Here is a 13,841-nt window from a genome sequence, read left to right as displayed (position 1 = left end):
CATCATAGCCTACTACAACCTCCGAAGTGACCTCATCAAATAGGCTGCCTACTTTCGTCACACATGGCAGCCAATGTTGCGTAATATAGGCCTAGGTAGTAATAGGCTACATTTTGCAAATGGGATTACAGCAAGCAGGGAGGAGCTTGAAATATCACGAGGCTTTTGTGGAATATGTCCATTCATGTTGTCACTCAAGTGGCACTCTTTAAAAGGGGATACAGTCACACAGAATATTACAAATCGCCATATACTGTAGGCTAAGCAACTCCACATGCTGCTATTATTCACTTGAGTCGTGCTCTTTGCCCTCTCTCTGTCAGCACAGTGATCCTACACTGAAATGTAAATCCAGCCCACACGCATCAAGAGTTGATAGTGCTGGTTTTTAATTTCACAACATCTTAAATGCAACCACATGCCCTCGTGGTTAGGCTATATCGCGCGGCGATATGTGCATTTTTAATGGACTGGAAAAGGGATTGTTAGTTTTAGTTTTAGCCTATAGTTGTTTCAACTTCTGTGAGTATCTGAGCTGGAAAGTGTATTCAAAGTAAACAACATTAAAACAGGCTATAACCTACTATGATAACCCCAAAGAGATTTGTTGTGATGTGCACCTTAAGCAGTGACGAACGATAACCTTTGAAAAATGATCATCACTGTGCTATTATGCATCCAGACTTGTGTCTCCGGGGCTCATTAGTGAGTTAAGTGAGTTTAAAGCGAATTACGTATTCTCTGTGCTGCGATTGTGATATTGCCATAATAAATGAGTAGCCTAAATTCGCGGTGATAGGGAGGTCCGTCTTTGTAAATATAGCCGATTATAAGATGATGACTGTACTTTTAGTGCGAAGGGGGTAGCTGGCACTCTCCTGCTGAATGCGCTAGACAGCAGTGGGGCTCCAGTTGGCTGTGTGCGCTCAGACGCACAGACGCAAGCATCCCACTGGCTGGAGTTGGAGGACACTCGCCTGTTTGGCTTCCACCGCTGCTCTGATTACTGATCCCTTGTCTTTGTCTCCCGGCGGTGAGAAGACCACCCGCACGGGAGGAAAAGAAAGAAAGAAAAATAATCGCTTCTTTTGTATAGACTACTTAGAGCCCGATAAACTGTACCGAAGCGGGACTGGACACTCTTTTATTTGGAGGGGAAATTATTTCTCACACGAGGCGAGCTGGATCTGGTTTTGTACAGCGGAGCGCACACCGACTACGTCTTTTCAATGGATTTCAGTACAGTGGAAGTACCCTGGGAATTAAACTACTGTTAAGTCGCCTTTAGTTCGCAAATTTCGTTCCAATAAGGGTTTATGTTTCAGATGGAGAGGAAGACAATGATCCTCTCAGTGTTGTATGTCCTTCTGCCTCTTTTAGGTAAGTTCCACTTTATGTAGCCTATTACCACCAACAGCTGTCCGTTTGATACTAATTCATCCCGTTGGTGCATATGATGTTTAGTGGCTTAATTGTAAAGGGGGAGCCTGACAGTGGCAGCGGCTGCTCAGAGTCTCGGTAACGTGTGGAGGCTACTGTAAACCGCTCCAAATAAAGCTGCCTCATCATCAAACAATAATGAATGTGAAAGCAAATTTTCATCGGCGAGATGAAACTATAAGTAAAGTATCTGCGTGGATCACGAAGTTGTCAAGTAGGAGTATGAAACTGCTTCCAATCAGTTGTTACATGCATTGTAGGCTATATATGTTGGACAGCCTATAAAAGCTCGTAAAAATGACTGACAGGCTGCCTATCTGTAGGCTAATTGTTTTGTCCCGAAAGGCAACTTGCAAAGTGTTTAAGCCTTGAATATTTACTATGAACAAATGAGCGAAAGGGTCCTTATTATGCTTTGCTTTTATAAATGCCACTTGTATTTCCCAGATGTGCTGTCGTACGCCGAGGAGAACGTGCGTGCTGGGGCCACCCGGCTGGACTGTGTGCGGGCCAGTGATCAGTGCATGAAGGAGCAGGCGTGCAGCACCAAGTACCGCACGATGAGGCAGTGCGTGGCCGGCGGCAAGGAGAGCAACTTCAGCATGGTGGCCGGCCTGGAGGCCAAGGACGAGTGCCGGAGCGCCATGGACGCGCTCAAACAGAGCCCGCTGTACAACTGCCGGTGTAAAAGGGGCATGAAGAAGGAGAAGAACTGCCTGCGCATTTACTGGGGGATCTATCAGACGTTACAAGGTTGGTTTAGTGCTTTTGATTGAACTTTTCCTTGTCAAAAAGCCACCCCAAGATACCCCCTCCCTCCTTAAGCAGATACTGTACTGATTAAGAATTGTATCATATTGAGTATACACTTTGATGTGTTGCTTTTGTATAAAAAAAAAATCTATCAGAGAATGAAACAATAGCACAATGTAACTGCTTTTTTTTCTGGGTTTGCCATCAAACCTCCATGGAGTCCCTCGGGGGTCTTTGTTTGGGTGGACTGCTACATTTAGAGAACACCCTGCAGCTATAGTTAATGTGAAATGGACATTCCCCATAGGTTTTTTTAATCTGTTCTGAAAAGGGATTAGTTGCCCCAGCTCCTCCCACTGTTATATGGAGTGGGCACCATCAGTCCTCACTGTCCCTCCCGCCCCTGCTACCACAAAATCAGAAAAACTCCAAAAGTAGCACACAGCTATTTATCTATTAGCAGTCCAATTCGATCATGGGCAATCCCTCAACTTTCATTCAAATTTGGCCCCTGACTCGGTTCACGGCCACGGTCCTGCGGAGCCGAGATTTTGACCTCCTAAATCACTTTCCTTAAAGGTAATGGAGCGTGAAGCCCCTCAGCGCTGGCAGCGCCATCTTGAAGTGTTGATCATGGCAGGGGGTCTGGTCTTTTAGTCCCTAAACCGCATCCAGCCCCCATCGTCTGTAAGTCGACTTCCAGTTGCGCAACACAGCTGACCAACCTGCCTAATCAAGCGTGTGGCTGTGTGTCAGCGTGGATATCGACTGACCCAAATAACCCATGTCACATGCAGGCCGATGTGAGGGGTGAAAGATGATAAACAAAACAGGAGGGGGTTCAAAACATCTATCTATCTATCTATCTATCTATCTATCTATCTATCTATCTATCTATCTATCTATCTATCTATCTATCTATCTATCTATATACTGTATCTATATATCTATCTATAACATCTGCTTATCTTCCTCACAGGTAATGATTTCTTGGAGGATTCTCCATATGAACCCATGAACAGCCGTCTATCTGACATTTTCCGCCTGGCTCCCATCATGGGTAAGAATTAAAAATAATCTCTTCTGTGGAGCATTTCACTCCATCCCTTTTTGTATTTATGTTTTGCATTGTTTTATTGGTCTCCCATCTCAAGTGAGATACGGTTAAGTTCCAAGCTGTGCATGCACTCACCGAAGGTTATCTGTGTGTCACGTATTTATCCTCCCTCATCTTCTCCGCTATCTGTCTTTCTCTGTGCTTGTTCTCGCCCCAGCAATATTGCATGCTGGCTGGAAGTGACCTTGCATGGGGAGCTATAGTTCTGAGTCTCATCAAGCAGTGGATAAACGCTTCAGATGTAGAGGGAGTGCTCTGTTGCTGGCGTATTTCGCTGTGGTTGCGGACAGCTTCCTTTTGTTTGAATCCACTTGTTGAAAAGAGTGAGTGAGTTGCTCTGTGAGTAACATGCGAGAGAGCATGATGGCCATTTTTCTGTCCACATCTTGTGTGTGTGTGTGTGTGTGTGTGTGTGTGTGTGTGTGTGTGTGTGTGTGTGTGTGTGTGTGTGTGTGTGTGTGTGTGTGTGTGTGTGTGTGTGTGTGTGTGTGTGTGTGTGTGTGTGTGTGTGTGTGTGTGTGTGTGTGTGAGCGATGCTGTAAAGAGCCTCTAGATGGCGATGTTATTCCCTTCTTCACAGCCACTCAGGTACTCTGTGGTCACACAGTTGGGTCTGCTGTGGGTGTTTGAGAGCCTGATCTGTGAATGTGGCGCAATCATGTAGCTGTTCACATTTTTATTATCACACTGCAGGTGGGGACTGCTGTGTGAAATCAAACAGACACGCTTTACCTCCACATCTTCAAAGAACAACATTTTTTTGACCCCTTTTGATAGAGAGGAGCCTTTTCTTTCTCATTCCTGATTTGCCATAAACCAGTGATTCTCCTATTGCAGTGTGAGATCATAATATGGGTGGTGAGACACAGATAAACAAAATCTTTGCCTGGGTACCGACTTCATGACAAATTTGCTTCTAAAGAAAATACCGGCTGAGAAGACAGCCTGTTTCGTAAAGCCTATTCTCTCCTCTTGCAATTCTCTATAGCAGAAAGAGGAGGAATTTGAAAGGAGAAACCCACCACTTCACACTATATATGTCTCTGGCCCATAATAAGCCAGCCAGTCTCAGGAAGGATGGGACACCCACAGGCCATCAGTGCTGAAGCATGTGCAGCACGGGATCATGGTTCACATCACAGGCAGGTGACATCTATTGACAGTCTGAGCTGTAGTTTCCAGGAGTGGGAGCAGACCGATTTATGGTGTCATTCTTATAGTTAAGGCAGACACTCCTTATTTCATGTCCAAATGCCTCTCAAATGTTGATCGATGGCTTTGCATATATATCTCTCTTTGCAAGCGGCAGAGATCAGACACCATTTCAGCCTGAGTCTGTCATCAAAGGGCAGTTATTGGGAGTTGGGTTACAATTGTTTTTGTTATTAATTAAAGATGGAGTCTGCGATTCTAATCCAGTACACCTTTTGTCAATTTAAGTGACTATCCCCTCACGGTCCACCAGCTGCCCATTCTGTGTGTGTGCTGAAAATAAATCCTTTGCTACCCCTGGCTCTGTAAATGGGGAAACAAACAAAGTGGCTCAGGCCGAGTCACACAACACTATTCCAACCAAACAGCAACAGCCGTGTTCGTGCTCACGCACACGACAGGGGAAAGGTCAGGGATGTATAAAGAGAAACGGAGCGAGAGGGACGGTAGAAAAGGAGCACTAACGGGAAGGGGTGTATTCTTTTTTGTGGGTATTGACTTCAAATATCAACAATCTTTCTCCAGAATCGCAGACTCCATTTTTAATCTGTTGGTTATTTTTTCTATTACTTGATTAAGTATTTAGCACATTAAATGTCCCAAAAAATTTAATGCATCTCACAATTTCCCAAATCCCAAGTTGAAATCTTCAAAATGCCTGTTTGGTCCGACCAACAGTTCAAAACCCAAAGGTATTCAATTTACAATCATATAAAACAGGAAATCCTCACATTTGAGAAGTTGGGACCAGCAAACATTTGGCATTTTTTCTTAAAAAAGTTGTGGTTTCATTTTCTTTTAACGTCAGGCTTCATTGCCCTTCAGTTTCCAACCTATTTGACTCGTGAGCAGTGACCACTTAAAAATGAAGACCTGTCTACATGTGACCCCTCATCACAAGCTTTTGAGATGAGTGAGTCCTTTTTAGGTTGTTTAATTTCAGGGATTTGTACAGGCTGAAGAGGTAAAAGTATTCAGTATTTGAAAAGAAAAAGACAACGAATAAACAGAATTTTGTTACGATAAATCGTTCTTTCTTTCCTTAATCATTTTGTGACCCCTCCGATTTGTCTGAGAGGAGGGAGGCCCTGGCCACTGGACTAACTGACTAATTGTTTCAGTGCTCATCCAAACACATGTTTATGTTGAATGACATCTTTGCAGATCAGCCTGGGACTGTCATTACAATGCAGCTATGGAGAGCATGACTTGTTCTCTGTCTTTCTATAGCAGGAGTGTCAAACTTAACTTTCACACTGTAAAAGGAGAATCACATCGAGGGCCAGACATGGTTAGTTTATTGGCATTTTATTTAATCGAAAAAGTCAAATATCTTTGACTGTATTATTACATGGCTCATACAGTGTGGTCGACATAGAGCCCTAAAAAAGTCAGGAAAAAAGTTCCTTATCCATCATAGAATTTAGCAAATCAAGCAAAACAACGATTACATTTTTTAAAGCAGGCTACCATACAGCCGACTCAAAACAATCTGTTTCACAGCCTGAATATGGAAACTTTCTGGTTCTGTGGGAATTTCTGAATCTGAAAGTCTGCAAATCTGTCAAATTCTGCTCTGAGTGTCGCACAATTGCTGTTTGAAAAACAGTTTCCCGTTTTTGGGGTTTGGCACACAACCAAACAGGCCAAAATGTATTGTGAAACTAAGTCAATATGCAGGCCGGATCAAAATTTGCGAGGGGCCGGATTTGGCCCACGTGCCTTGTTTGACACATGTGGTCTATAGTATACCTTTATGTGGATGAGGAGTGATTTACATTAGAAAGAAATGGGCCAGTGACATGGTAATAAGCATATAAGACCAAGCAGAAAGGGATAAAGCTAGAAGGAGAATAGCAGCAGCTGATCATTAGAGGAGAATTGTAGAGCAGGAGCTGGTGATGGAGGGGTGAGAGCAGAAGGCTACAGGGGTGAGGGTTAATCAGGGAATCGCAGGGTAAGGCTAAGAGGACGGGGAGCGGAGAAACCGAAAGCATGAGATCACTCTGCCTCGTCTGCTCTTTCTGTGAAAATTAAAGGGCAAGGTGACGGGAGAAGGATGGAGGCAGAAATGATAAGAGCTTAGAGCTTGTTTTTGATCACTGAGACAGCCTTCTACAGTACGTGTCAGGTCTACGGCGCAGCACAAATTAGCAGGGAACTAGAAATGTACACTTAAAAAGCCACAAAAGCACGCGTGGTCTAAAAGGGGACCGATATGAAAAGTGCTCCCTGGGGATTCTCGTTTAGAAAATCATGCAAATTCAGGTCTTGTTTAGATTGGAGGTAAGAGTGATCTTAGAGTACAGTACAATAGCTAATTTGATTGCTTTTCTCATTGACTATCTGTAGGAGGTCTTTGCACATTTTCTCAGGCCTCCTTTATCACCTGAACCTTTCCTCTGACTTTGTTTTTGGTCTTTTAAATACCTTCAATTTCATGCTGAAAGATGAAATATTAATGATAACTTTTATTCTAGTTCATAGTGAAAAAATTGACTTATGCGAAATTCTCTCAGGTCCTCAAACTTACTCGGATTGAGTCAGCTGTCTGTGCTCAGCCCCAAATTTCACGAAGCTCTCTGAACGTGTGTCTCATGTTCGTCTCTGTAAGGCGGTACGATTCATTGTGATCTCAGGCTATAGGAACAGTAGGCAGCCACGATGATCCTGGAATCCCATAATCGACCCATGTCTCTGACTGAAGTGGCTAATCTCTGGCGACACCCATACGTACAGTGCACAGATGCAGAGGCGCTCACACATACACACTGCTGTGCCCTGAACACCTGTTCCCGATAAAAACGCCCATAGGTTGTCAGTCTGATTTCATTAGCGAGACATGTAGGGTGTCGTCGTGGCCCCACAAAATATACTGTATGTGCAACTGAAGTGGATATATGCATTGTCGTTTGCTGATTGACGAAAATCATTAAAGAATACTTAAAGGGATAGTTTGGAAATTTTTTTAAGTGGGGTTGTATTATCCATAGCCCCAGTTTGGAGAGGCAGGCAGGAGTCTCAATGCGGAAGCTAAGCAATGTACTACTGGGGAGAGCAACTATCGCAGTAGTCTACGATGGTCACTTTCTCTGTAGCACTTTTAAAGAAGTAAAATATGGAAAACATTTTGGCAAAATGACCAAATATATTGTAACTAAAAAGTTGGCTGCACAATTCTTTAAATGTAAATGTGTTATTTTGATCATGAGTGTTTACAAGGAATCACATTGGTGTCAGCGGCCTACCTCTAGACATGATGTCAGCACTGTAACACCTTTTAAGGACTTGTCATAGGGTCCCATGTGACTTCAAAAGCAATACACATTGAACCGCCACCGTGTCTGGCCTGATCAACACTGCCAACAGTGAAGCTGTGATGATTCAATGGACGACACATAGGAGGTCATCTTCATGAGTTTATTTACTACACATACAACAACAAATGGAAACTTTGGATTTGTTTACTTAAGTGATTACAGACATAATCTGACTCTTTTTAAAAAGTTGCCATCTCCATTCATTCCTGTAACGAAGTGATGACCGCTTTAAATCTGGAACCTGTGAACTGTGGAAATATTTAGCACTCATTTAACACATTGGTCGTGGCAGCAGTAAATACTTGTGTGAGAGGATATAAGGAAGCATGTGCACATATTTCCATTCTTAATGCAGGCTGTTGATTGCTCCCTGTGTTCAATCCCTTTTATCTTTTTCTCTCTATAACCTCTTAAGCAGCTCTACCTGTTGTGATGGCTCTGTTTCCGTTCATTAAAGGGCTCAGTGAGGTCTTCAGCTGCCTGTGGAACCATTGGGACCACTGCTTCCCTATCAGTGGAAAAGTGTGTTGGTTTCACTTTACATTGAGCACATACAACATGCATGACATACAAAACATAATTATAATATTTTTCTATTCGCCGCATGGGTTCATATAAGTTTAGAGGAAGGAGAGAGCCCATTTAGATGGAATAGCTGCCTTGCCCCTGGCCAGTTGCCCATGTTTATGAGTCCGTGATCCATGCAGCAGGGAGCAACACAGAAACCGAGAGCATTATTCTGAGATTCAAGTGGACTCAGAATTACTGCCACACCATTTGGCCCAGGCTGCTGGAAAATCAAAGTGGTGTAGGAAATGGATGAATACGCAGCCTGGGTAAGGGTCCCTTTCAAAAAAAATCTTCATCTGCCACCTCTTGTTCCCGTCGTTCATCTGCATCATCTTGTTTTTCGACAATTGGAACAGACATGTCACTCGTTCTGAAATCTCCATTCATTCTTGGGACGAAGTGACGACAGCTTTGAATATATAAAAAGAAAAAGCTCTCCCCAATTTTCATGGCCCTTCATTTTTCGAGCCAAAGCACAACTGCAGATATGCTTGACTTAAAAACCATTTCTGCATCTGTAATGGGGTAATGGGGGATTTGAACTAGTTTCAAAACCTGTTTTGGCATATTGCCATAAATATTACACTGCATGATTGCACTGTTTGCAGATTAGAGACCATTTCATTGCGTGAGCCAATTGTCATTTAGCACAAGTACGATGAGAGGTGAGAGGAAAAAGTAATCTGCAGTCTGAGCAGCAGCCAGAAGTGACTTAAGGTAAATACAGCATGGTAAAATGGCGGGGTGGCAGTGTGGGGGAAAAACGGATAAGAACATCACAAATTCCAGGAGGTGCCCCCTATGAATAAAGATGAGTTCATAAAAGTATCATTTTCACTCTGGCCTGCGGACTGACCTTTCACAGTTGTTTGGCAGTTTTGAAGTGATAATATAGCATTTAGGTTGGCAGCACTTATCTTAAACCAGCGTACTTCAAAACTTTACAGTAAACAGCGTAGGTTTACAGCATGATGCAGTACACAGAATTTTAAAAATGTGTCCTTTCTCCTCCATGTCTTTCCCTGTCCTTACATGTCAAGGGCATCAGTAACTTACTTAAATTTAACTCAGACAGTTTGAGCGTTGGAGCTATTTATCTCCAACTTGTGCATGTTTCCAATGTTCTACAGGCGGCTATGCAGTAATCAGAAACAGTTTTTTCTGGCTTGTAATGAATTGCTTACCCCGTCGGTGTGTATTGATGTCTGTTTGGCTTAAACTCTCTCCTAAAGCTGCGTCCTCCTCCCAGTTGGCTGGTACAGCAGCTCTCTGTATATCACCCACTCACCACTCATAAGCCCCAATACACCAAAGCTCAATATTGAGTCTTTTCCATGTGTCAAGACTTCAAACACATCTTAGTCTCTTCCCTCCTACAACTGAAGTCAACCTTGAAGCGCAGCTGCGGTGATGTGTGCATATATATATGTGTGCGTGTGTTGTGAGTGTGAAAACATCTGTAAGTGCGTGGCCCGGCTGTCAAGCCCAGGCAGCGCTTCAAATCCCCCTGTGCTGACACGCGGGGCTGAGAGGCTGTCAGCACCACTCAACCGCTGGCTGCAGAGGAAGTCACTCTCATTATGAGCTGCCAATGTTTAGAGATAAGAGTGTATACCGCTATCTCTTTCCCTGCTTGTGTTTGTGTGTATGCCTGCATCTATGTGTGTGTGTGTGTGTGTGTGTGTGTGTGTGTATGAGTGTTTATGTGCGAGATAGTCAGGGGGGAATGCAGAGGAGTTACAGAGGTAGAAACACCATTTATTGTGCTGTATCTTTTGGAGAGAGAGAGAGCATCCTGACTGTTCTCTTAACTTGATTTTTCTGCCTTTATTTATCCAGAGTTAGTTGACTGAGCACACTTGCTCTTTTTGGTGCCATTCCCTGCTTCACGCTTATTCAGTCAAATGCATTTATAGCTCGGAGTTGCTCTGGATATAAACATTCCTATACTGTTTGCCACCAAGCAGATTTAGTGTTTACTTTATCAAAGTTGTTGAAGGAGTGGGCGTTTCCTCACTTTTTTGAAGCACATATTGAAGTCAAGACAATAAACTATAGGTATTCAGGCTGATCTCAAGAAGTGGCGTATATATGACACGCCAATTCGTATGCCATTTTGGCGTGTTATCAAGTCGCATAATCACTTTTTAGCGTGTTTATCAACGCCGTTTGGCCTCCATAGACTTACATTACCTTGCGATTGCGTGTCAATTTACGCCGTAGAGAGTATTATGACAGTCCGAAAATCTGTGTAGGGAGGTTGGTTGGGGAGGTTGATGGGTCAAACAACACAGGACTTTCACCCAGGAGACCGGGGATCGTGTCCCGTTTGTCAGTTTTCCTAAACCCAACCGTGCCGTTGTTTTCCTAAACCCAACCCTGTTCTTCTTTTCCTAAACCCAACCCGTTCGCCGTGATGCTAATTTCTCGAGCCGTCTTTCCTGCTCCGTCTCTGTGTCACTCTTACACTTTTGCTCCTGGCAACCGATAGCGTAGGATCCCAAAATGGTGGGCGGGCTCAGACACCTCCCAAATCATCACGTGACAGCACGCTACCATGACGTATGTCCTCATTCTCAATACGGCGTAGACATACACGCGGATAGCTCAAAATGCGTACAGATACTGTAAGTGGCGTGTATGTTTACACAAAGTCATGATGTCACGTTGCATTATTGGAGATGTGTTTTCAGGCCAGCCCCAATCTTAATCTCAAGGACAGCAAAGTTAGAAAATAATTCTTACTCACTTTCTTACTCACTATATTCCAATTTGCTCACCATTTTTGGCCACCTGTGTTCATTATTATTTCTCCTTTCACACTGGATGTTGACAATGACATTCATATGATCAAACATATTGATCTAGCCTGGTTTACACCAGACCCTTCTCAGTTGTAACTGAGAGTGGGTCTGGGGAAGGTTCATTGACAGCTCATTTCCAAAGGGGCGTCACCAATGGATGCGGCTCAAATGCCTCTGGGTGCAACTGGATAGTCCTTCAACCAATCAGATCAACGATCCAGGTGACGTAGCAGCGACGGCGGCATCAACGGGTGGCTGCGCTTCGGTGGCCGTCATGTTGAATGTAAACAAAAGCTGCTTGCCGTCGCTGCGCTGTCGTCATCGTGTAAAGCCCCCCTCAATGGTTGTGATTGGTGCCTCGATTTGAAAAAATTGGTAATGGGCTCTTGGCCAGACTGACTTGCAGAGCAAATCTCAAATTTGCCGGAAGTTCGTCAGGGTTTTTCCAGGCTAATATTGATCGGAAACATATAGAACATGTGGATATTTATTAAGAGAGAAAGTGGGGTGCATCGCCACTTAAGTGTCATGCCAGCTCAGATCTTGGGAAAAGCAGCGCAGAGGAAGAAGTCACGAGCTTCCTGGTTTGATTTGGTGTTCATGCACTTCTGACCTCACCAATGCATTTATAAACCCTTTTGCATAATTTCCCAGAAAGCTACTCACTCACCTATGTAAGCTAAATGACTCAGTTCCCTGAAGAAAATGTCATCTCTCTCAGCCTAGTCTGACTCACAGCAACTTTAACTTACACTGGAGGCTTTTCCAGACAGTTTTATCCAGAGCACTTTCTTCTTGGATAGTGGATAGTCAAAACTTCACAGCACCCACACCCTGTTTCTTGTCTCACACCTGCAACTGGTAGAGTTTTCGTGTATTTGGACCCCAGTCCAAGACTACTTGATGTCATGCATGTCCATTACTTGTTGTTCTTCCCTTCAGCTAAAGTACAAGCTACTTTCTACAACACAAGACACCTCGGAAACATCTTAGTTTGAGTACAGTCCCAGTGTTTCTATTTGCAGGCATTCCTATTTAACACAAAGATTCCCGGGGACAATTTGCTGACAAAATCTACAAGGTGGAAGAGCATGACAAAAAAAAATACATAGAGATCTTTAGTCATGTGCCAACAGGTTTTAGCAGCTAAGTTGTTTTTTTACTCTTGAAGCTGTCTGTGGTACACTGCAATGACATGTTTCTTGTAGGCATCCTTATACTGTATCCATCCATCCATCCATCCATCCATTATGTGTCCTCATCTCCAGTATGTTGTGTGTTTGCAATGCATTAGAAGAAGAAAAAACGGTCCCAGTAGATCTCATTGTCCCGTCCCCTGCCCTGGAGTTTGTTTTGTTAAAGACTTCCAAATGCACTGCCGACATTACTGTCCCCGCGCCTTGTCTCATATGAAGCCTAATCGATACGGCGCAGTGTTAGATTGGAAACTTGAGGCTGTGTCTACAAGAATCTATTGATTTCTCTCTTTTTTTTCCCCCTGTTCCCTCCTTCTTTTCCGCCCAAGTCCTTCCGTTCAGACCGGGATCAAAAGCTTTATCCTTCAGCAAGGTTTGAGGTGTACAGTTCCAGACTGAGCTTTGCTCTTGTGTTCTGAGAGAAAGACACGGCCTGTTGGGGATTTGTGTTTTCACTGACCTTGTCTCATCTCTGTACAGTTCAATTTTAGAATAATGTGTGCTGTAATGTGAACTATTCAGGGATTCCGAGAGATTTATGAGTGTATTTTAGGTAAATATAGATGGATTGAAATTGCTGGGGGTTTTGGAGGAAAGGCAAGGCTTAAGGAAAATTTGTCTACGTTGTTGAAGAAAGATTAATGTGATTCAGTGGTAGCTGTCAGCTTGCATTGTGAAATGTAGTGTATTATGCAAGGACTGAACCTAGTTCAGATTAAATCCAAAACCTTAAGGCAAGGTCAAGAGAACACCTTTATACTTCCTTTCTCGCTGGCTTTAGAACTCTTTATTTTTATATTTTCTAATTCCAACCAGGCCTTTTAAAATTCTCCTTCCCCACGCGGCTACTGTACATGTCAGCTGGCCACTTAATTGACCACACTGTTTCAAAAATGACTGATCCAGCTGTGGTCCATTGGCAGAATAATTCTAACAGCAGCCGTATCGTCGGGTTGCCAGTCCAATCACTGGCTGGCACACCGTGGGCCAAGAAAATCATTTAGTTAAAGGTGACCAGATTTGAGTCCCTCTGAGAGGCCTTTGATTGGATGTGAGGCGGAGGGGTGATTCATCATAGTTAATAAATGCAGTTGACAGCTCAAATCAGCGGGAGGGAGCATGTGCCAGGTCTGCCTCCCACCGCTGCTTTTTACTGCATGCAAATATGGACAATTAACTTTTCACGTACACAGTTGCAGAAACCTAATCAGACAAAGTTATACAAAAATACCTGTGCATATGCAGTCAGGCAAGACGCACAGGCAAAGGATGGATTGCACAACAGTTATACAATTTAGGTTTTAGAATTTTTTTTTGTTGTTTCGTGAAATTTTGCGTGAAATGGTGATATTAGATACATGTTTACAAAGTAAACCTGAGCAGATGTTGCATGCTGGAAGTGGCGTAGTTGTTATTTACCTGTTTTATC

General features: G+C 43.5%; 1 protein-coding gene across 3 annotated transcripts in view; it reads left to right on the top strand.

Moving 5' to 3' along the window:
- The window catches only part of gfra1a (gdnf family receptor alpha 1a), a 127,206-nt gene that overhangs the window by 1,545 nt on the left and 111,820 nt on the right, over window positions 1–13,841 (top strand). The window contains exons 1-3 of one of the 3 annotated variants that reach the window (XM_039783918.1): window positions 860–1,380; window positions 1,888–2,193; window positions 3,173–3,253. In XM_039783918.1, coding sequence (XP_039639852.1) covers window positions 1,317–1,380; window positions 1,888–2,193; window positions 3,173–3,253 — 451 coding nt within the window. In that variant the 5' untranslated portion in view covers window positions 860–1,316. Of the gene's footprint in view, window positions 1–859; window positions 1,381–1,887; window positions 2,194–3,172; window positions 3,254–13,841 lie in introns of those variants that run through there. The other 2 variants (XM_039783921.1, XM_039783920.1) reach the window with 2 other exon arrangements.

This window comes from Perca fluviatilis, chromosome 19 (assembly GCF_010015445.1).
Source record: "Perca fluviatilis chromosome 19, GENO_Pfluv_1.0, whole genome shotgun sequence".
Taxonomy (NCBI): domain Eukaryota; kingdom Metazoa; phylum Chordata; class Actinopteri; order Perciformes; family Percidae; genus Perca; species Perca fluviatilis.
This window is presented reverse-complemented; position numbering and strand designations above follow the sequence as displayed.